Below are 23,800 nucleotides of genomic sequence, written 5' to 3'. Positions count from 1 at the left end.
AAATATATATATTAAATGCATTAAAAATCGTAATATTCAACTTTTTTTAGTGAATAATTTTTTAATTTGAATTTCTTAAAGAGTATTCTGAATGCATAAAAGACTAAGTTTAGACCCAATAGTTTTACTTTAAGAAAATTGTTGAATAGGCCTCTTTAATTGCTTAAAGGCCCTTCAAAATTACAAAAATACCTTCCTCTGATTGTAACTTCTGAACCTATCAGGACCTAACCCCTGATCGCTCAAGTTTGGAAGCTACGACCCAATATGCTTGTGTTACATATACAAGTAGAACCATTTCATTTGTCTTTAAACCTTTTATTTACACTTTTCTTCCTCCAAACTTGTTCCTTGCTCGAAACACTTTCCTTACTCCAACAATTGAAACTCAAGGAACATGAATCAAACTCAAGGAACTACCCACCAAGTAAATGTTTAATTTCTCAAACTCTACACATTCCTTATAATTTTTAAGGTTAGGGTTTTTTATGTTTCTAATTAGTTTGTGATTTGAATGTTGTTGAGTTATTTTTGTACTTATTGATCAATTTGAAGGTGGATTTACTATGAATGTAGTTTAATTTAAGTATTAGTGCAATGTGGTATTGAAATAATAAGTTAGAAATTCTAAGTTAATCTTATGCTCCATGTGTTCGATGAAATGCTTCAACGAATGACAACAAAAAACTTCATCTTATTCCCAAAAAAATCTAACAACAAAAAACCTAAAAACCCATAACCTGAAAAATCCTAAACACGTAACATCAACCCGTTTGAGCAATAAGTAGTTGCACAATTCTTCCAATAGAACATTTGTCATGAATGACAACAACCTCTTTTAAATATACAATAATACGAACCATTAAATTTTCATATCTGAACAATAACATAAGGAAGATTTCATTTGAGTAATGCAAGCTAGTCAGTGAATCTTGTGTTCGGTCGTGAGGCGATTATTGTAACATCTCATACTGCTTTTAGGATTGTCGACTGACCCCACAAACCAACACGAGTCTTTTCAGCGTGTTTTGACCTCACTCGCACGTTTATCGGAAACTTCCCGGTAGGTCACCCATCCCAAAATTGCTCAAAGTCAAGCACGCTTAACTGTGGAGTTCTTATGGAATGAGCTACCGAAAAGAATATGCATCTTGTTGATATAGGTAAGACCAAACAATTCTTATAAGCCTTCCTTCAACGACACAGTCCCATACCTACACGACCTCGGGATCCCTCTCATTCTTATGTGATTCAGTTTTGCCTAGAAGCATGCCAGGAGCCAAACCACTCCCCGCCCTCATCATACTCGAGCGTTACATGCCCACCAGCTTCCGCTTGATTCATCCCCAAACCACATCGTACTGCGAGAGGACTGCTCTGATACCATTTGTAACACCCAAGACTGCTTTCAGGATTGCCGACTGACCCACAAACCAACACGAGTCTTTTCAGCGTGTTTTGTACTCACTCGCACGCTTATCAGGAAACTTCCCGGTAGGTCACCCATCCCAAAATTGCTCCAAGTCAAGCACGATTAACTATGGAGTTCTTATGGAATGAGCTACCGAAAAGAAGATGCATCTTGTTGATATAGGTAGCACCAAACAATTCTTATAAGCCTTCCTTCAACCATGCAGTCTCATACCTACACAGTCTTAGGATCTCTCTCATTCCGATGTGATTTAGTTTTGCCTAGAAGCATGCCAAGAGCCGGACCACTCCCCGCCCTCATCAGCCTCGAGTGTTACATGCCCACCAAGCGGAGGCGTTACATGCCCACCAGCTTCCGCTTGGTGTAACACCCTCTTTGAATTATTTGTTTTATTTGATTATTTTATTGAGTTTAGAGTCTTTTTGAATAATTTATTTGATTTATGATGATGTGTGTTATTTTTGTGTTATAGGTTGATGTTTTAGTAGTATATTATATTATATTATCTAGTGTAGAAATATATTTGTTATTTGGTGTAGAAGTATTATATATATATATATATATATATATATATATTAAAATAGAATATTGAGACTTTGGGGGCTGATTTGGGAATTTAGAAGAGTTTAAGAGAATAAGTGGAGTTAAGAGATAATAGTTAGGTTAAGGTTATAAAAAGAGAAAAGTGAGAAGTCAGAATAGTTTTTCACGTACAACCAGTTTTTGGAGAAAAAGGGAGAAAACCTAGAGAAGAGGAGGAACGAGAAGAGAACCTTGCAATCGATTTCTTAAGGTAAGGGTGGGACTAACATTCAATAATCTTGAGTCTATGATTCTGAAAATTGTATTTAACATGTTGTAAGTTTAGTTTTTGAGAATTTGAGAATTAGGGTTAAGAGTGATGATTGTGATGATTTTGAATGAAAGTGAAGTTGAATAATATAGGTTGCTTTTTCTGATTTTTCTTTTCATCTCTGCCCCGAATTTGAAATGGAAACTAGTATTGATAGGTCCATAATTGGTCTTAGGTGTAAACACGAAAGTTGTAGGTATGGATGTTAGCTTTCTAATGCCGTTGGTCTGACGTCAAAATGATTTACAGAACTTGAGTTATGGTCAAATTATTGCACGTAGGTCACAGTAAATTTTTATGAATTTCAGCACAACTTTGTCCGAATTTAAAATGAAAACTGGTATTGATTGGTACAAAATTGGTCTTAGGTGTAAACACAAAAGTTGTAGGTATGGATGTTAGCTTTCTAATGCCGTTGGTTTGACTTCAAAAGGATTTATAGAACTTGAGTTATGGTCAAATTACTGCACGTAGGTCACAGTGAATAATTGAATATGATTGATGAATTAGTATATGTATGTATATGTTTGTGAATACTATATTGTTCATGATTGATGAAGTGTTATATGAATGTATATGTTTATGAGTATGATGTTGTTTATGATTGATGAATTAGTATTTGTATGTATATGTTGCGAATACGATATTGTCCATGATTGATAAAGTGTTATATGTATATATGATGTTTAAGTTAATGTTGATTATCATTTGATGTTGTTATATCTTGAGATGTTTACGTGCTGCCTATGTTGCTGTTGTTGGTTATGTGAAATATTTATATGCGTTATGTGGAAAATGTATGATGTTTAAGTTGTTGATGTTCTTCATTAATATTGTTATGTTGTGAATTGTTTGTACTGTTTCTGTTGCTGTTGCATATTGATCAAGTTGCAGGTGTTGGTCTAAGTTGTAAGTTGTCTTTCCAAAATATTGGAGTCTTAAGTTGTTAATGTTGTCTAAGTTGTTGAAGTTGTAGTTGAAGCTGTTATTGGTGACTGTTTATGTTCAAGTGTTTTGTAAGAGGTGGTGTACTCTTACGTTGTTATTCTTTAAGAGGTGGTGTACTCTTACTTGTCGTTTATAAGAGGTGGTGTACTCTTACGTTGTTATTCTTTAAGAGGTGGTGTACTCTTTCTTGTCGTTTATAAGAGGTGGTGTACCCTTATGTTGTTATTCTTAAGAGGTGGTGTATTCTTACGTTGTCGTATTATAAGAGGTGGTGTACTCTCACATAGTTGTGTTGTCAGGTTGACGTTGTTGTTGATGAATCGTTGAAGTTGTTGGTTGAGTTATTAAGAATCATTACATAAAGGATTATTATTACTAATAGATGAAGTTATTTATGTTGTTAAAGATAATTAATGAATTATATGCTTGATATTATTGTTTTGTGAAATCTCACCCCTTCTGCTTGGAAATGTTGCTCTTCGTATGAGTAACTTGCAGGTGATCGAGTTTAAATTGCTGTTAGATTGCTGTCGTGAGTGGATTATCTCTCATGTGTGTCTTTAGGTGCTCTGATACGTAACGGGATGGGAACTTTGTTGCATGCTTTTCTATTCCTTACGTATTGTTTTGAAGATTTATGACTATGTTTTTAGATTGGATTTTTATGAGACATTTATGAAGAGGCATTCGTGCCAAAGACTGTTTAGTTATTGAATAAATTTCGCTGCGAAGTATTAAAGATTTTGTTATTGAATTTTAAAGGATAAATAGTTATTTATTCAGTTTATGATTTTAAGAAAAGAATGTGACATTCAGTTTATGTGAATACTCTGATTATTTTTATGAAATTTTTATGTTGGGAAAACGGGGTGTTACACTTGGTTCGTCCTCGAACCACATCGTAATGGGAGAGGTCTGCTCTGATACCATTTGTAACATCCTAGACTGGTTTTAGGATTGTCGACTGACCCCACAAACCAACACGAGTCTTTTCAGCGTGTTTTATCCTTACTCGCACGCTTACCGGAAACTTCTCGGTTGGTCACCCATCCCAAAATTGCTCCAAGTCAAGCACGCTTAACTGTGGAGTTCTTATGGAATGAGCTACCGAAAAGAAGATGCATCTTGCTGATATAGGTAGTACCAAACAATTCTTATAAGCCTGCCTTCAATCATGCAATCCCATACCTGCACGACCTCGAGATCTCTCTCATTCTGATGTGATTCAGTTTTGCCTAGAAGCATGCCAGGAGCCAGACCACTCCCCGCCCTCATCAGCCTCGAACGTTACATGCCTACCAAGCGGGGGTGTTACAATTATGAATCTCATGATGTTCATTCATTGTTTTCAAATTCTGCTCACGTGTTTCTCTAACTCTGAATGATAAATTTTGCTGTTGAAAATTGGACATTAAAAAATCAAATTCGAGTTGGTTAGGAGGGATTGAATGAGGTTGGAATGAAGGTTTTTCCCTTGTGAGCATGCACTCTGCATGTTTTATTTTATTTTTGAGTGAAGCTCGAAGCTCTAATTTTGGAAAAATAACTTATTTTTTCACTATTTCTTGTTTGCTATGTGATATTTCAATTCTGCACGGTGATCCATTACAATTTGGGGGAGGTTTTGTGATTAGTGTGATGAAGGTTGATGAAGAAGATTGAAGATGGATATAATGCGGAAGATTATGAGTGTTATCTTTTTATGGGTTTTTTAATAAAATAAATTATAAAAGAATAAAATTAGGTTTAATAGCAATTTTCGCCTCCTAACATTCACGAAGTTGCGATTTTAGCCCCTAAGAAAAAACTACAAAACCACCCCCTAAGTTTTGCAATTGTTGCAATTTTGGCCCCCCAAGGCCAATTTTTGGTAAAAAAAAATAACATGTGGCACATCACTTAGGGTGCAACGTCAGCGTAAACCGAGTCAAAATTGGCTTTGGATGCCAAAACTGCCACAGATGCAAAACTTAGTGGCCAATTTTGTAGTTTTTTTTCTTAGGGGGCTAAAACTACTATTAAGCCATAAAATTATTATTAATGATTCTATGTTGCAAGCCAACTCATGACTTTTTAAATGAAAGATGAGAGACCTAAATGTTAAAAAAGGAAACAAGTATTACAAATAAATAGGATAAATGATCCCTAGTGTAATTTTGCAATTTAAATATTATCAGAAATGCTAACGACAACCGACCATATTTTTTCAGGAAAATAAACATATCACGACCCTTCAATATATGGATAAAGTTGTAGCTTGATTGATGTCGATTCAATACAAGAATATATTTGTTTTGTGTTTTTTTTATTGACTTTATCTATCGTCTTTTGAGTTTCAAATGTTTTTCAAGTATCGGCTCAAAGCTCTAAAAGTACTCAGCCACCTCCCTTTCCCTCAATTCCAAACTCTCTCCTTCAAGATGTAGACCATTATGACAGTGGTGCGACGAGGCACGACCTCCGCATCACCTCACCTCACCTCCGTTGACCTTTGCACCAGTGTGGTTTTAGGAGGTTGTAGCAACAGCTCGCGCTGGTGACTCCTAGTTATTCTCCCGTCGGCTGGTTTTCATGGATGTGTTGGTTTTCGTTTCGTGGTGGTTTTCGTGGATGCTGGTGGTGATTTTGCGGTGGATCTGGTGGTGGCTCGTGGTGGTAGTTTTTAGACCCGGATTTGGATCTAGATCTAGATCCGTTTTGTGGTTGCTGCTGAGAAAGTGAGGTGGTGGTTGTTGGTGGTGGATTGAGAGTAGGATTGTTTATGTGTTTTTTGTGTGGTGGTGACATTTTGGTGATGATGATGAGCATGGGGGCAGTTTTCGTTTTTTGTAGAAGGAGGGTTATTGGTTGGTGATGCTGGAGAGAGAGGGTTTTATGGGTAGATGCTTTAGTTTTTCAGCCGCTGTTTGAATTTTCTTGTAAAATAATGTGGTTTGTTGTTGTTGGGTTTGGAGTTTGAATGTAAAGTGGTGGTTTTTGGTGGTGATGCTCATGGTGGTTGGTGTTGATTTTTGGTGGTGATACTCGTGGTGGCTGGTGCTGATTTTCGGTGAGGAGTAGTGGTGATTTTTGTGGTGGTTAATGGTAGTTGTGGTGGTGGTGCTGTTAGTTTTTGTGGTTGTGCTTGTGGTGGCTAGTGGTGGTGATGTTAGACAGTGTAGCTTGTTTCAAGAATTGAGCTATGTGTTTTCTAGGTGGTGATCGTTATTTGGTAGGTCTGATGGTCATTTTGGAGGGCGGTTAGACTTGTGGTTTTGGGGTTTTAGTTTTTATTGGTTTCAAGGGCCTCAGTGGAGGTTGTTTTTTTTGTTTGTTCTTATAAGTTTGCATTTAATGTATGAGTGTTTGTTTGAGTGTTCCGTGGATATACGACACACTTTTCCTTTGTTTGTTGTTATTTAAGTATCTTAGTCTAGCATTCCTTATGCTAGATAAGATTCTTTATGTTTTGAATAAATTTCATTTTAGCTTCTTCAAAAAAAAAAACATCAACTCAAAGCATACGTGGTTCCTGTTAAATGAATCAATTATAAATTAATAGTTACTGTAATAATATTAAATAACTCACTTTAATTTATTCTTTATTCAATACTAATCAAACAATAATTCTAAGACGGATAAATGTCTTTGTTTTTGGGTTATTGAAAAGCACAGAAGTAAAAGATGATACATCTGTTGGTTCTTAAAGTCAAGGATAATCCCTTGTTTGAGCAAGTAATCCTTTAATCAATCTTGGTTTGTCAATGTCAGCTGTCACACACACACACACACACAGATATATATATATATATATATATATATATATATATATATATATATATATATATGTATCATTTACTAATTTTCCTGTTACTATATGTGCTTGCCAGTTACCACCTACACTTGAAACAAACTCTAGATTTTTAGATTCATTAGATGTGAGAGCGATGTTTAAACTGTGTGTGCTCAAATTCATTTTTAAAAAGTGAAAATGTGAGTGTATATTATAACTTATAAGTATTAATTAGCTTTTAAATATATTAATGGCCAATGAAAAATTAATGTGTTACAACATTGTAACTTTTAAAAGTGTGATTGCGAAAGTCAATTTATGTGATAATTGTTTTAAAAAGTATATCTCCGAAACTCATACACATTAGATGTTGAGAGTTAGAGAATTACGTGTTCGAATTCACACTCTAGTATGTCAAATATCTCTACAGTTTTTTTTATCACTTGAATGATTGATAAATTGAATTTGGTATAAAACTAATCTACACCTATAATGTATTTTTATTAAACTCTTTTTATGAGAGAACAAAGGAAAATAAAAATAGTATTGTTAACTTGTGCTCTTACTGTACGTGCTAAAAAATTGAAAAGTAATATTTTATATTGGAAAAATAAATTTTAAATTTTTAACGAAGTGAATAAAAGATTTCAATGACAATATTTTTATACTTAATTCGTTTACACGTGTCCTTTGTTAAATGCGTATGTTAGCATTTCTCAAATAAAAATTAGTTTATTAGTGTTTTGTTCCCAACACTAATTGTGAGTGTATTAAGGAAAAGTATGCAATTTTTCTTCTTTTTGGCTGATCAAATCAAAAGTAGTAATCTTTTTTTTCTTCTTCATTTTCAATCTTATTATTCAAGTTTGAAAGGTAAGATTTTCCCTCCTCCTGCCCAAGCAACAGTAGTGGTATTAATAAATTTTCACCTTTTCAGCAAAATTTCAAAGTAGATTGGGTGTGAATTGATTTGGAACAATTTCATTTACGAAGTTAAGCACAACCACATATGCCTGGACCGAATAATGGTTGCACAATTAATTTCCCTCCAAAAAAAGTATATCATTCAATAGGTTTATTTATCAAGTTTTTTTTATAAACATTCTTAAGTCAGTTGGTTTGCACAATGCATAATAGCTTATTAGACCATCCACAATGGTGGATGCTTCATCTATTTAACACCATATTAAATGGGCCACCCACATTGTAGGTGACTATAGATGCCCCCCATCTCTCTATCTCTCTAAATGAGTGCTTATTAAGTATTACCGTAAAATAAGTGATATGGACATATGAATTTAATTTAAGCATTCAATTTAAAGTGTTTTGTTGTAGATGGTCTTAGTCCAATAATGTAAGATGGAAAGAGTAATTAAAACAATAAGTGACAATTATTGTGAGATTGAAAGAGTAGTTAATAATGTTTAATAAAATGTCAAGTTTGTTTCACAACTTTAATATATTTTTTAATCTATACCAAAAAAGATTAAATGATTTTTTTTTTTTTGTGTTAACCTTGAATTTTAGTAAAAGAAGATTCTATTAATCATAATATTTTTATTTTTTGGTCATAAGATAAATATGATCTAACAAATTTTTTAAAGTGAACAATCTAACAAAAATATTGTTTCACCCATTCGCCATTTGTTATACTTTAACAATTCTTGCAATGTTCATTTTTCATTCTTTTTGTAATCTGGTTTCATGCTTGTACGCGGGTTTGCTGAGTTGCGCATATGATTAGTGAACTTTTGTTAGGATAAATTAGAGTTGATCCACTTGGATTGATTTATCACGATTGTATTTCCGTTTGAGTTATTCCTGAGTCAGGTCTCATGTTCCCCCAGTCTATGTACCTCTTTCATTTTATTTATTATATTTTCTTTTGCCTAAAAAAAAATATTGTATATGTTAGCATGACCCTTGTTTTAAAAGAGAAACGATACAAACAAATACAAATGACACTTATTATTTGACATAAAGAGTAATTAACAGTGTTTAATAACAATGACATATTTTTTGAGAACTTTAATACATTTCTTTATCAATAAGAAAAAACTTTAAATGATTTTATTTTCGTGTTAACCATGTAATTGTAAAAAAAAAAAAAAAAACACTCATAATCTAAAATTCGGTCATGAGATAAATATATTCCAACAAACTATTGTTCCACGAAGAAATCAAATTCGGATGTAAATTAAAAAAAATTGAAATTTAGTAAATTAATAAAATGAAACTGTCCAGTGAACATAATTCAGTTGTTAGAACAATGCATTATTATATGCAGGGGTCGGGGTTCGAACCCCGAACATCCCACTTATTCATCTTATAATGTGAATTCTAACCACCAAACTACCTGACAAAAAAAAACTCATTTTTTTTCGAATTTAAAATGAAACTCTTTTTTTTTTTTTGAAAGAAAATGAAACTCATTTTTAAAACGAGGTAAATTAAAAAAAATCATATACTATGATGATGATATCAAAGAATTATCTGAAATTGGACATATATTAATATTATTTTCATTTGTTTCCGTTTCAGTAATGTGTGTTGGAATTGTACTGAGTCAGCTTTTCTTTGCACAACACAAACATAAACACAAACCCCATCTCCGAGTTTCATGTATCTGTCTCTCTCCGACCATACCTTTCTCTGTTAAGCTAACTTGTTCTCTTCTTTTCTACCAAAACTGTTCCCATTACTCTCTTCAATCTAGGTTTCAAAAGGGTTTCATTTTTTGTTTTTATTACATTTTAGGGCTTTTGATCTGCTTCATTTGATCTACCTTCCCTGTTTTGCCATTTTTAATTTCTGGGTTTTGTTGGATTTTGTGTTTTATCCGTTATTGAGTGATAAAGTTTTGATTTTTAGGTTTTATTTGGAAATTAATCATCTGGGTCAGTGTGTTTTGTGGTGGTTAGGCATTGTAGGGTTTGAGGGTGTTTTGGTTTTGATGATTGTTTAGGGTTTTGATGAAAATGGGATTAGGTGGTGATAATGGTAAGGTGATTGAGTCTTTGGATGTGTGTAAATCAAAAGGGTGGAAGAAGAAGAAGAAACAAGATGGGGTTATGGAAGATGAAGAAACTGAAACTGGGTGTTGGCTTAGTTTTAGGTTTATTGGAAGCTGCATTTCTTCAAGATCCAAGGTTGATAGCTCTGTTAGTGGCACCAGTACTAATTATGGTAACCTCTTTTTCCTTTGAAGTATTAATTTTCTTTTGTGTTTGGAAGGTTTTCTTCTGTAATTTTGGTAAATTATTTTTATACTGTATTTGTGTGTATTAAAGATTTATTGCTGAACTTGTAGCAAATAATTTGAGTTTCTGTAACAGTCCTTGTTCAGAATTCTATATGAAAAATTATTCCAAACATAGGTCTTGTTAAAGTTAAAGTATAAGCAATGTTTTATTAGGATTTTCAGAACTTTGAAAGGCAATCATGGTCCATTTTTTAATCTTCCCCTTCGCCAGAGCGGCGTTGGCGAGGAGTTCATTCATTTCTTTGAGTTAGGGATGAGTTCTTAAATTGAACTATTGTATTTCGTGATTTCCAAACTGTTAGTATGTCACCGTATATCGATGTATGTGTTTTTCATGTATGACAGAAAGAACTTGGTTTTCTTAGTTGGTTCCATTTCCTTTTCTTAATTTATCAAATGAGAATTGAAATGGTACCTATTTCCTATATAGCACTGACACTTCAGACGATTGTGTGTCAAGTGTTTGACAAGTGTCGATGTCTAACACCGACACGACACCAATGTAGTCACATTCAACTGCTTTCATTTTCTTAAATAAGTACATGTGTATACATGTTGGTGTCGTGTCTGGTGTCTATGACAGTGCTTTGTAGCCTATTTCTCCTGTTGTCTTAGTAGTAGTTAGTATGATAGATGATGCTATGTTATTGCTTGTTCTAATTATTGTGTTTTTCCTCTATTTGCTGGGTTGTCTTTTCAATAGCTGAAAGCAAATCCACCATTGATACAAGTAGAGACCAACCATCGGTTCCAGTTGTCTCTTCAACAACCACTACCACTAGTAATGCTGAAAGCAACTCATCTACTTCAAAAGTTGAAGACGAAATTAAAGTTGCTTCCAGGCTGCGGAAATTCTCTTTCAATGATCTTAAGTTGGCAACAAGAAATTTTCGGCCCGAGAGTCTTCTCGGTGAAGGTGGATTTGGTTGTGTGTTCAAAGGATGGATTGAAGAAAATGGAACTGCACCAGTGAAACCTGGCACAGGACTTACTGTTGCAGTCAAAACCCTTAACCATGATGGCCTCCAGGGTCATAAAGAATGGCTGGTATGTAATTTTTCTAATAAGATTTGTCTTCCTTTAATTTCATTTTTTATGCTGTATTTTCTTAAAGATGTGTCCTTTTTTCTTTTTTTTTCTTTTTTGAGGTTTTAATATTTTGTTTGGTTCATGTTTCAGGCTGAAGTTAATTATCTTGGTGATTTAGTTCATCAAAACCTTGTCAAACTTATAGGCTACTGTATCGAAGATGATCAAAGGTTGCTAGTATATGAATTTATGCCTCGGGGAAGCTTGGAAAACCACTTGTTTAGGAGTAAGCTTTGTTACTATTTTCTTACATTATTCTGCTAATATGAGATAGAGGACCCTGCTGCTGTTACTATTTTCCTACGAATTCTGCTTTGTGTACTCCCTATTTGGATTATATCCGTTTTTAATGTTCTTGTGTACAAAACTATATTTCTGTAGGATCCTTGCCTCTTCCATGGTCCATTAGGATGAAAATTGCGCTCGGAGCTGCAAAGGGACTTGCTTTTCTTCACGAGGAAGCCGAACGACCTGTAATATATAGGGATTTCAAAACTTCCAATATATTATTAGATGCAGTAAGTGCCAAGTATTATGACATGATTGCATTTCATTCTTTCCTTTATTTGAGTATTTCTAATAATGTAATGATTCAGGAGTACAATGCCAAGCTCTCAGACTTTGGACTTGCAAAGGATGGTCCAGAGGGTGATAAAACCCATGTGTCTACTCGAGTTATGGGAACTTATGGTTATGCAGCTCCAGAATATGTCATGACAGGTAAATTTTGTTTGTTATGCCAAAGTCGAAATCCAGAACCTAACTTTTAGTTGTATTTGGTCTTTTTTTATCACTGAACCTGTGTCCTGAACCAAAATATTTTGTAAATGATTCAGTGCCGTCTGTTTGTCTTCTTGGTACAATGTTCTTGACCTTGTTTTCTTTCTTTCTTCCAAATAGACACATTTTATCAATTTAGTGGTTGATTCAAGTTTCCAGAGTTTGATTTTAAACTCCTTCGGCGTCCTCGTGAGCATAGCTCAGTTGGTATGGACAAGGCATAAAATATGCAAGGTCCGAGGTTCAAACCTCGGCCACCACCAAAAAAACTCCTTTGGCGTCCCTTTTCTCACCAACTGAGCTATCTACATGGGACGCTCTTGACCTTTATTGGGTCATGTCACTTGTTCTCTCGTAAGGAATACTTAAGATTAAGATCCGAATTCACACATGAGTTGCCCATGTTTTGCATTCTCATAATGTTTATAACTTCCTCTTTATGAGAGACTTGCTGTTATATGATATACTCTGTTGATTTTCACTTAGATTTGTTCCAAGACCTTTTAAATATAATCAAAATCTGTATCATCTAATCTTCGTGTATTGGTTGTAGGGCATCTTACATCAAGAAGTGATGTGTATAGTTTCGGAGTGGTACTACTTGAGATGATAACCGGGCGAAGATCCATGGACAAAAACCGACCGAATGGCGAACATAACCTCGTGGAATGGGCTAGACCGCATCTAGGAGAGAGAAGAAGGTTCTACAGGTTAATAGACCCTCGGCTGGAAGGCCACTTCTCGATAAAAGGAGCTCAAAAAGCCGCCCATCTGGCTGCCCACTGCCTTAGCCGAGATCCAAAAGCTAGACCACTAATGAGTGAAGTTGTAGAAGCTTTGAAGCCTCTCCCAAACCTTAAGGACATGGCTAGTTCATCATACTATTTCCAGACAATGCAAGCTGACCGTTTTAGTGCAAGTCCAAATACTCGAAACGGTAGAACACAAGGGGCATTCACGCGCAATGGACAACAACAAAGAAGTCTTTCCATATCACATGGTACTCATGCTTCTCCGTTTCATCATCAGTATCCTCAAAATTCACCAAAACCAACAGGAAAGGCACAGAGTTGATGAACTTCTCACACCTTGCTTTTTCATCGTTTCTTATTTTCTAAGTATAGATGCAACGACTTCTTGTGAAGCCATTTGTTCATGGGCAACTTGAGGGTAAAAGAAGCATGCTGCTAGCTTTATGTTCTATTATGTTAATTGGTGTCGACCCCTTTGAATGTAATGGCCAGCGTAGCTTATTAAGCTAACTATGTGCATGTTTGGAATTACGACGAGTTTGACAAGATTATAACCGCACCGTGATTTTGTTGAAGCTCGACATTGCAGCTTCATCTAAAATCACGGTGACACACTATGATTCTGGCAAACTCACCGTCAATTCAAATATGTATTATGATGTCTTTTGGAAATTGTCAACCAATATGTTTCTTTCAGGTTATTTAGAAAATATTGAAGATTGTTAACTCCTCAAGTTTTATTTTATTTTATTTCAATTGGCCCTTGAAATATTATATGTCATGTTGATTTATTTGTATGCTTTAGTTGTTCTATCAAAGAGTGCGGCTCCTTAAATTAATCACTGCCTTTAGTTTATAGAAAGATGAGAAAGAAGCTTTATTGCATTAATTTGACACTGGTACTTGATCCCTCAACTCTTCTAAGGGTATGTGGGGATATGGATAATATTCTTTGTTTCATTTAATAATTGAAGCTCTTTTTTATTCTTTTGATATGTATCAAAAAATAAAAAAACTTGATAAATTTGCGTCATAGTTTATCACATAGTACACGTATTTAATGGTGTGCAATATACTATTCCCATTTTTGTGAGTAATTTTCACATGTTGGTTTCAAGTATTGAAATGGTATAAAGGATAGTTTTGTATTCATACCTGTGTATGGTTCTTTATTTATAATACCAATCCAGTTTGTGATGTGATGCTTGATCATTTTTCTTGTAGAAATTAATTGATTATTCTGTAACAAACCATTACGTAGGAGTGTCGTCATCCTAATCCAATTGAACACAAGAGTGATCCTAAAAAATTGGAAGATGAAATCAATTAAAATTGAATAAATCAAAAGTGAGTTTTATGGACACTCTCTAACACTCTTTTAAAATCTTTTTTTATTGGGTTAAATATACATGTAGGTATCACGCTTTGAAAATAGATTCTGCGTAAAGTGGTGAGAAAGAAAATGTTTATAGTTTATTAACTTGGATTCGGTCAAAAGAAAGATAGTTTGAATCAAATTTTACATTTGATATTGTTTTTAAGAAAATGAATAATAAACTAATTGAAGTTATTACAACTAGTTAGTCATTACACTCACACTAGCCTTGAATGCAATTTGGGAGAAAACAAAATTGTTGATTTTTAGATTTCATAAAGAGACACTTGAAAGAAAAGGTCTATGAAAACTTGCCAATTCATTTTTTCTCTACCAACTTTTCTGAGGACAGATTTAAAATTAAATCCATCTAGTTATGCAAACTAGAAAGTGCTATGATTGTGTGCACCAACAACATATTCTAATAAATCTTTTGATAAAATTAGAGTCTCTCATTAAGGTTGAGTTTAGTGGAAGAGGTTAAACTCTAAAGTAGCGAATTAAGATTCTGAATCCAGATAGAGAGATACATATATTTAGTGTCTGATACACCTTAAATATGATTATTTCAAGTGGAGAGAAGGGCTATGGATAAAAAATATATAGCATAACATCCATATGGATTTTATATAATTTTGATATCTAGGACATAAATTTGTCTATGACATGCCACAAATGCATCGAATTACTCATTAGTCAATAAACAATCATGAACAAATAATCTTCCTAAGCATTGAACCTATTCGGACTAGGCCAATTCCAAATCTGTACAAACATAAATTGGATTCTGATTCAAAGTAGTTCCATCAATCAACTTCAAAGGCTGTCTTGATAGAAAAGTCACCATCACAGCATAAATGCCAATCGTGGAAATCTGGTGAGTTTGAAGTAGGGGCTTTAAAAGAACCAATCATGTGAAAAATATATTCAATAACAACGACCTCTACTAAAGTACCAGATTAGAAATCCTCTCATTTAATTAATTATATCAGCAATTTAGAAATGCAAGCATATATCTTTTATCTATCTATCTATCTATATATGTAAAAATTCTACTAAGGTGTGTTTGATAAAAATAAGCTATAAGCTAGCTGATAGCTGAAAAGCTAGCTTATAGCCGGTGGTTTATGGCTGATAGCTTATAGCTAGAAAGTTAGCTTATTAAAATTAAAAGTGTTTGGTAAAATTAGTTGTTAAAGTAGCTGATAAATATAAAATGACATAAAATGATATATTTGTTTAATTTTTTTAATATCATATATAGAATTTTTATTACTTAACGCATTTACTTTTAAATATTTAAATATATTTCAAATTACTTTCATCTCCAAAATAATAAATGTATTTATGAATTCAATCGACTTTTTTTATTTAACAATTTTTATGAATTTAATCTAACTAAACTTTCTTCATTATTTATTTTAAATTTTTTAAAAATTATATATCATATAAATTATGAGCAACGTCAAAAAATACAAAAAAAAGGTTAAATGTGACAACATGGTAAAAGTGGGTTGCCCATGAGAACATGGGTAGTTATTATTATTATATAAAAAAAAAAATTAAGAAAAGGTTAAAATTGGAAGAAAGTATAAAAAGCTACAAGCTATAAGCTAAAAAGCTATTTGAATTAGCTTTTTAAAAAATACTATAAGCTAGTGAGAAAAACTTTTTACCAAACACATCACATTCTATCAAAACAAGCTTATATAAGCTAGTCGAGCTTAAGTCTAATTCAAGTAGCTTACCTCATTTTCTTGCCTCCTAATAAACTCAATATGAGAGTTTATTAAATAGGAATTACATAATTGGATACTACTATCCATAATGGAACCAAACTCTCTGACATCTCCCCTACCTTTGTTAAAATAATGAGCTACTATTTTCGAATCAACTTCAAAACCAACATTTATGAGTTATGTTCATGGATCCACCAAATTGCATGGTACAATCTCCAAGCTTCTCCATCCCGAAACCAATCAGTCTTTGCTCTATGCCTCCTGTACACTGGACAAAAAGATAATTGAGCATTTTCCTCAAAATCTCAAACTGGACTTCATCCCGACCCAACTGATTTCTAAATTATTCAATGTCAATCTGAAGTTTGTTACAATGAGTATTGCTCCAATGCATCAATTATTACGCACATGCTGATTTCGTAACATTATTACCCGCACTCGCTAGCCAACTATTTTGAACCACCTCATTCAAGCCATCTTCAATTCTCCAAAAATTCTAAAACTTGAAGGATCTTATATTTCTACGTGGTCGTTCAAACGATGTTCTATCCAACAAAATTGGAAAATCATCAAAGGACGGTGCAACAAGATTTTCAAATTTAGCATTAGGAAACATCTGCATCCAATTGTTGTTTACTAAGGCCCTATCTAGCTTCTTTTCAACAGCACACGAAATACCCAAACTTTTGAACCAAGTTTACGAATAATCCTCCATAAGAACATCAACGAGGCCTACGCCTTGGACAAATTGTCTGAATACCCTGATAAGCCAAATGGGTCAGATGGCTCTTCCTTTTTTCTCCTCATCATGTAAAATATCATTGAAATCTCCCATCAAACACCACAACAAATTAACATGTCTAGTAATAATGTGAATAAAGTTCCATGAATATCTTCTTCTTCTAACTTCTAGATATATACCCATAAAAAATTGTGAATATCCAAACACCTCGACTTCCTTCTTCACTTTTAGCACTGATATGATTAGAAGAATAATTAACAATACTAAAGTTGAGTGTTTTATGCCAAATTAAGGTGATACCTCCTCCTCTACTAACTCTTTCAGATGCAAAGCAAAATCAAAATCCAACAAGTAGCAAAATTCTTCTATTTTATTAATGTGGACAAGGAACCCACTTAAAAATAGAACATCCAACTTATAATACCGGACTATGAATTTTAGTATAGGATAATAGGAACCACACTCAGGTTTCCCAAGCCTCAGCATTTCCAACATACAAGACTCATTGTTCCCAACAAGCCTAATGACCAGGTCCCACCGTTACATTATTTTCCTCAAATACATGATTATTTTACTGACACTTCCTTAGGTATAACATTACGCAACTTATTCTATACTACCTAAACCTCCTTTCCTTGATATCCTTCTTCAGCAAAATCAATTTTGACCTCTTTTCAGGCCATTCTGCCTGCATCCCACCCACTCTGCTGGCCCACGTGCACTAGCCATGAACATGGGCGATTACACCCCCCAGCTAGCCTGGGCTAGTGCCCAGGCTCTGCTTCTGCTTTCAATGTTGGAAGCCCAACCCAATAGCCATATTCTTTACTTAAAAAAAAAAAAACCGGGCAAAATTGAGGCAAATGTTCAGGCGTGTAAAAATGTCTATTTTTCAGTCTTCTCCTTCTCTAACTTATAGTGACTCTCCCTCTCTCAGTGACTCAATCTCTGTTTCAGTTTCATATCATTTGCGCCTCTTCCTCTCTCAATTTGCGCCTCTTCCTCTCTCAACTCTTAGTCTCCATTTTCATTCCTTCTTGGCTAAAATATGGTTTTAGTTCCTGCAAATATGCCTCGTTTTGGTTTTAGTCCCTCTAAAAAAAAATATTGTTTTTGGTCCCTGCAAAATTCAGGGACTATTTTCAAAAACAAAAAATTTTGCAGGGACCTTTTTTAAAAACAAAATATTTTTCAGGGACCAAAAACTACAAAATTGGTTCAGTTATAATGTGTCACGTATGCAAATCATCATAAAAGTGGGGTCAGGGACTATTTTCAAAACAAAAAAATTTGCAGGGACCAAAATCAATATTTTTTTTACAGGAACTAAAACCAAAACGAGACATATTTGCAGGGACTAAAACCATATTTTAGCCTTCCTTCTCCTCTTCACTTCCCCCAGGTTTGTTCCATGTTTTTTCTTTGTTATTTGTTCTATACTTCTATTTTGTTCCTGAATGTTGATGCTTGTTAATGGGTGAATCAATGAGTTGATTATTTAAATTCAAAACTGCAATTTATAATTGTTGATTATCCCTAATTTTGATTTTCCAAATCCTAATTTAGAATTGTTAATTATTCTCTTTGTTTGTCCAAAGAGAATTGTTAATTTCAGAATTTTGATTCTACTGTTGTATAAGTTGATCAAGTCCAATGTAATAACTTGAATAACGAGAATGTAAGGATTTCTTAGGATTATTACTTCAAGAGGCTCAAATTTTGGTAAATAGTCTAAAACAAGTTAAATACTTTCATGAATGTGTGAATAAATTAGAAACTTTGCTGATTGTTTGATATAGCAATATAGCATAATTGTTATAACCACTATGTAGTATTTTTGGGCCTGTTGGTGTGTTTGTGTGAACTGTGATGCTTTTATTTGGCTAAGTTGTTATAGCAGCATTTTTTTAGCTTGTCATGTAGGTGTTTTTAGGGGGTTCTGTCATTTTTTAGCTGTGTTTTTTGTTACAACAACTTATCCATAATCACACACATAAATTAATTAATTTATTTTTTTTTTGCTATCATCATATAGTCTAAAAAATTAAATAAACCATAAAAGTGCTTACCTTTAGAACTGAAGCAACTGAAAAGTAGTCATATTTTGGCAACGCAATATCGATAAAAAAACTCCATAATTTCTAAGAGAATTTTCCTAACATATAGTTATAAAATTTCTGCCTCCACTTATTATATAAATTCCACAAAGGTTTTTTTCATAGATGTATATATATAACCATAACACCAAAAAGCTTAGCCCGAAGGTCTCAAACCTATGATTCATTATCAAGAATTCAAGGTATCAAACTTATAGACACATCTCAAATTATAGTCAAGCTATCACCACATAGAAATTTCAATTTATATATTCTTGCAATTTATCACCACCAAGCCAAACATATTTATATAATTTTTGGCAATCATGGACATTAAAATTCTTGTATCTGTAGATTCAAAAATATATCTACATACATGTCCTTGAGTTTAAAACACTTACTTGGACTTTAAGCTCATCTTTTTACCTCAAATTAGATGACGATTCATTTGAACTCTTACCCGACGACGTTCTTTACCATCCACTTGATAAAGGTATTGAGTGATCATTTTCATGTAATTCGAATCAACCAAATACGAAGAAAAATCACAATGTTAATATTTCTGAATACAACTAAATAAATAAAATTTGATTTCAAATCGTTGGAAATATTAAGAGTAAAATAGAATTGAGATAGTTAGGAAAGATCGAAGAGAGTTATGTTGTGCCGTGGACAAAACCACTGCCTAAAAGAAAAATTTTCCGTGGCCTTGAGGTCAACATGTATGAACTCGTGCACTTGAGGCCAACGTGTTGGAGCCTCACGAACAATGTCCATAATTATTGAAGAACAAAGGAGAATAGTAATTTCTTCTCTTACATTTTGCTGGATATCGACACTCATATATATCCAATATGTAAATCCTCGTTGCTGCCAAATTTTAATAGTGAATATCATTATTATAATACTAATGTCAATTAAACATGGGAATTGGTCACCTATAGCATCCTTGATTGACATTATTACTACAAGATGTGTATATATAGGACCATATGACACTAAGGTGTCAAATTAAATTTGACATCAAATCGTAACCATTAATCCAACGTCTCTCATCAATTCATTAAATGCTCACATGTTTGATGAAATGATCCAAATTTTAATTTTAGAAATAATTTATTATTTCTTTTCTTGGTTGATTAGTTTCCATTTTTGTTATATTTTGCATCAATAGATAGATGATTGTCATTTGATTTCTCCTACTATTTTTTAGAGAGTCTAATTACTAATTTTTTTTTGCTTATCTTTGTATCAATTTTTTTTTGAGGGAACTTATCTTTGTATCATGTTTATATTGGCTACGCTTTCATTTGTTGTATGGTATTATTCTTGAGTTCATGGTACTAATTTTTGTTGTTGACAAAATGCTGCTAATATTATTGTGTCGGGTGTTTTAGCATTTGTGTTTTACTTTCGTTTATTAGCGTATGCTCTTTTTAATTTTGGAACCAATCGTTCATTCATTATCCCAGGTACTCTTTATAAATCAATTTTCTTTGGTTTCTTGTAAGAAAAATAAAAATAAAAAAGGTCAATATGAATAAAGAAATAAGGATGATAAGCTCTTAAAAAAAGGATGGCCGTGAATAGTGTAAAGAAACCATAATAATACTATCATATAATTTGGTAAATAATTAACCAAGAGAAGAAAGAATATTTTATTTCTAAAATTAAAATTTGCATCATATGATCAAGTATTTGAATATTTAATGAATTGATGAGAGACGTCGGATTAAAGTTTGATTAATGGTTATGATTTGGTGTCAAATTTAATTTGACACCTTGGTGTCATTTGATCTTATCCCTATATATATATATATATATATATATATATATATATATAAGGTTTGCTAATTTAGACCAACAAAAAGCATGAAGGTTCAAGTTAACAAAAGTACACATTTTTATTTGGACAAAAAAAATCAATATTCACTAGTGTAAACCAATTTAAAGTATGGGATAATTTAGTAAATATCCTTCAAACTATTTGTTATAAAATAAAAGTGAGTCTAAGTTAGTAAATTGGTGCAAGTTAATAAATGTTTTTAATAAAAGTTACTAAAGTAACCCTCAAGCTATTTGTAATAAAATAAAAGTGGATCTAAGTTAGCAAATTGATGCAAGTTAACAAATATGTTTTAATGAAAATTACTAAAATAACCATCACACTATTAGTTTTAAATAATAAAGATTAATGATATTTTTGTCCAAATGAAAAGGTGCACTTTTGCTAACTTGCACTTTCATGTTTTTTGTTGGTCTAAGTTAGCAAACCCATATGGGATTTGCTATAACACACCCATTAGTTTTTATGTGGGAGTGTTTTAGCAAGCTACACCTTAAGGTGCATTTAACTACTTTTTAGTTATAACTTGCTAAAACACACCTTCTAAAAATTAAGTGAGAGTATTCTAGCAAATGTCTGTAGGAGTTGCTAACATACACCCACTTATTTTTTTTAGAAGGTTTGTTTTAGCAACATTCACCTTAAGGTGTATTTAACAACTTTTTAATTATATTTTTGCTAAAACACTCCCACATAAAAATTAATGGTTGTATCCTAGCAAACCCCTGTATATATATATTATAAATTAAGAGCATATGACAAGAGAATAGAGGATGTCCAACTAAATTGTTAAAATAGTTTAAATTTTGTCAAATGTTTAAATATATTATTAAAAAAAGGAAATAAATACATAAAAATTGGGGGACATAAAATCAAACTCAGTCGATCCAAGTGAATCAACCCCTATAGGTAATACAACCAATAAAAACTACACATTGGATTCAATCCTAATCAATTTAAACAAACTAATTAAGTTTATAACTTGACAAATGAACTGATCGTCAACACGAACCGATCATGTACCATCAACTCCCTACAACATCAGCAACAAGCATCAGAGAGTCTAATAATGAGAACACTAACCCGACACAACAACAGTTTCTTGACAGACCCTCTCGAATTTTCTATCTACCCATAAAACTCAAACTTTTCGATGATGGCGGTGAACTCAACCGCCAACACGATAACGAATCCAAAACCAAACAACTAACGGTGATCAACAACCGTAAACTAACAAAATGCTCAACCCTCCCATGTATCCTTAAAGTGACTTCTCCTCCTCTTACTCACATCTCAATTCTTCTATAAACAAATCCCAAAACAAAATTCATGATGATAAAAATTCGAAGTTGTGACGATCAAGAACGAGTAACACTCGATAATCCAAACACCATAACCGTTTCAGAACTCAAAACAATAATCAAAAGACGGATTCATGTAACTAACTTGAAGTTAGATCATTTTATTCAATAGATTCAGTTAAATTGATTCTTCTCTTGTTCTTGATCTCATAATAAGTCTATCACCTACTTTTTTTTTCTTTAATGGCAACTTGTGAAACCTTGGTTAGCTTCAAAGCCAAGAATGGTTGCAGAATAGAGACAAAATGAGCATGAGAGAGATACAATATATCTGCAACAAGTTCTGCGTGAGACAAATACTAGTTAGTACTACAAGAAATAGTTTCTTCAAAATTTAAGATATATCTATAATTAAATATTTTACCTTCTTGATTGAAATATTCTTCACTGAAAAAATGCATGCAATTAGACACCATGACCCTAATTACACTATCTCTCGTGAGAGATCATGATATCACACTTAGCTCTCTTATTACGTTTAAATATATACTCAATCTGTTTTTTTTTTCTTCTTCTAAGTGTAGTTTGAGTACAAATTTTGTGTTTCTATTTGATCGTCGTTTTGATTATTTAAGACTATAATTTATCAATTATATCATTTTTTAATTACTATTGCTTACTAATTTTCAACTAAATTAATTAATGTTATATGTTTGGAAAATTCAAGTTTGATTTTAAAACAAAGTTTGTTTTTTGAAACAAAATGTTGTTACTTACGATACTAGATCTAGAGTTTGAAATTCTATAATAATGCCACAAAGTGTGAATCTAGTATTATTTAAAGTCATACTTGAAGTCTAAATGTTGATTAAAGGAGTTGAAGGGAAGTTAAGTTTTGCTTAGGTGAATAATATTTTTTTAAGGAAGGTGAAGAACAAGTTTTTGATTAATGTGAAATTTGATTTTGCTTTACTATTATTAAAAAAATTGTGTATAACAATGAGATCATTGACAATTGTTTGTAATGGAAGAGAGATGGAATGTACATAAAAAAAAGAAAAAAGAATTTGTTTGAGAGACGAAGAGTGTATAACTTGCTTGTTATGGGAGGAAAATAAGAATTTATCGGTAGATTAAAATGAAGGTATTAATTATTGAAAAAAATGATACAAAAATTCATTTTCTTAATTTGAGTGTACTATTAAAAACGACACTTTAAAAAATTGAGGGAGTACAATTTAGTTCATTTAACTTAATATTGATAGAGAATATTTTAAAAATAAAATAAAATATACTTCTAAATTTTATATATATGCTAAATTAGTTAAATTTACAATACTATCCTTTCTAATTAAAGTTATAAAAATAGAATTGTATATTCAAAGTTGCATATTCTAGAGGTTAATTTCTGTGAAAAAGGGAAGAAAAGAGTGTCATACGTTTGTTATCTCCCAAAGTCTACATAGAACATTCAAACATAGAAAAAACTATTTACTACCAAAATCATATGGACCAAATTGATTCAGAAGGCTTCCTCTCTACTTTCCTTTCTCCTCTAATCACTGATTCTTCAATTTATCTTTGTTGTGTAGCTCAGTGAGGTGATGTGGCAAAAAATTTAGGGTTTTAACCTAAAAGAAGTCGTGTTGGAAAAAAACTATACTGTGGCATAAAACTTGATCAAGGTCCAAGTCTACAAAAAGATTATTCAAATGATAGAAAGACTAATGAATAAGTGCTTGAAAATTTATGGAAACAAACAATAGCTACAATACTATAATAGCTTCTGCACTTTGGGAGTTGATAAGAGACC

The 23,800-nt window shown here is 32.7% G+C and overlaps 1 protein-coding gene across 1 annotated transcript; it reads left to right on the top strand.

The window, feature by feature from the left end:
* The first annotated feature begins 9,537 nt into the window (after nucleotides 1–9,537).
* LOC25502797 (probable serine/threonine-protein kinase PIX7) lies at nucleotides 9,538–13,675 on the top strand. The gene is made up of 6 exons (XM_013590357.3): nucleotides 9,538–10,191; nucleotides 10,971–11,314; nucleotides 11,447–11,582; nucleotides 11,738–11,874; nucleotides 11,953–12,076; nucleotides 12,690–13,675. Exons 1-6 carry the CDS (start codon nucleotides 9,978–9,980, stop codon nucleotides 13,208–13,210), a joined length of 1,476 nt encoding a protein of 491 aa, XP_013445811.2. The 5' UTR covers nucleotides 9,538–9,977; the 3' UTR covers nucleotides 13,211–13,675.
* The last annotated feature ends 10,125 nt before the right edge of the window (nucleotides 13,676–23,800 follow it).

Source organism: Medicago truncatula, chromosome 8 (genome assembly GCF_003473485.1).
Source record: "Medicago truncatula cultivar Jemalong A17 chromosome 8, MtrunA17r5.0-ANR, whole genome shotgun sequence".
In the NCBI taxonomy this organism is placed as follows: Eukaryota; Viridiplantae; Streptophyta; class Magnoliopsida; order Fabales; family Fabaceae; genus Medicago; species Medicago truncatula.
This window is presented reverse-complemented; position numbering and strand designations above follow the sequence as displayed.

Bases quoted from the DNA above. Each gene is read 5' to 3' on its own strand.
- LOC25502797 (XM_013590357.3), top strand. From the start codon at position 9,978: ATGAAAATGGGATTAGGTGGTGATAATGGTAAGGTGATTGAGTCTTTG. The intron at 11,315-11,446 runs GTATGTAATTTT...TTCATGTTTCAG, and splicing joins AGGGTCATAAAGAATGGCTG to GCTGAAGTTAATTATCTTGG. The intron at 11,583-11,737 runs GTAAGCTTTGTT...ATATTTCTGTAG, and splicing joins GGAAAACCACTTGTTTAGGA to GATCCTTGCCTCTTCCATGG.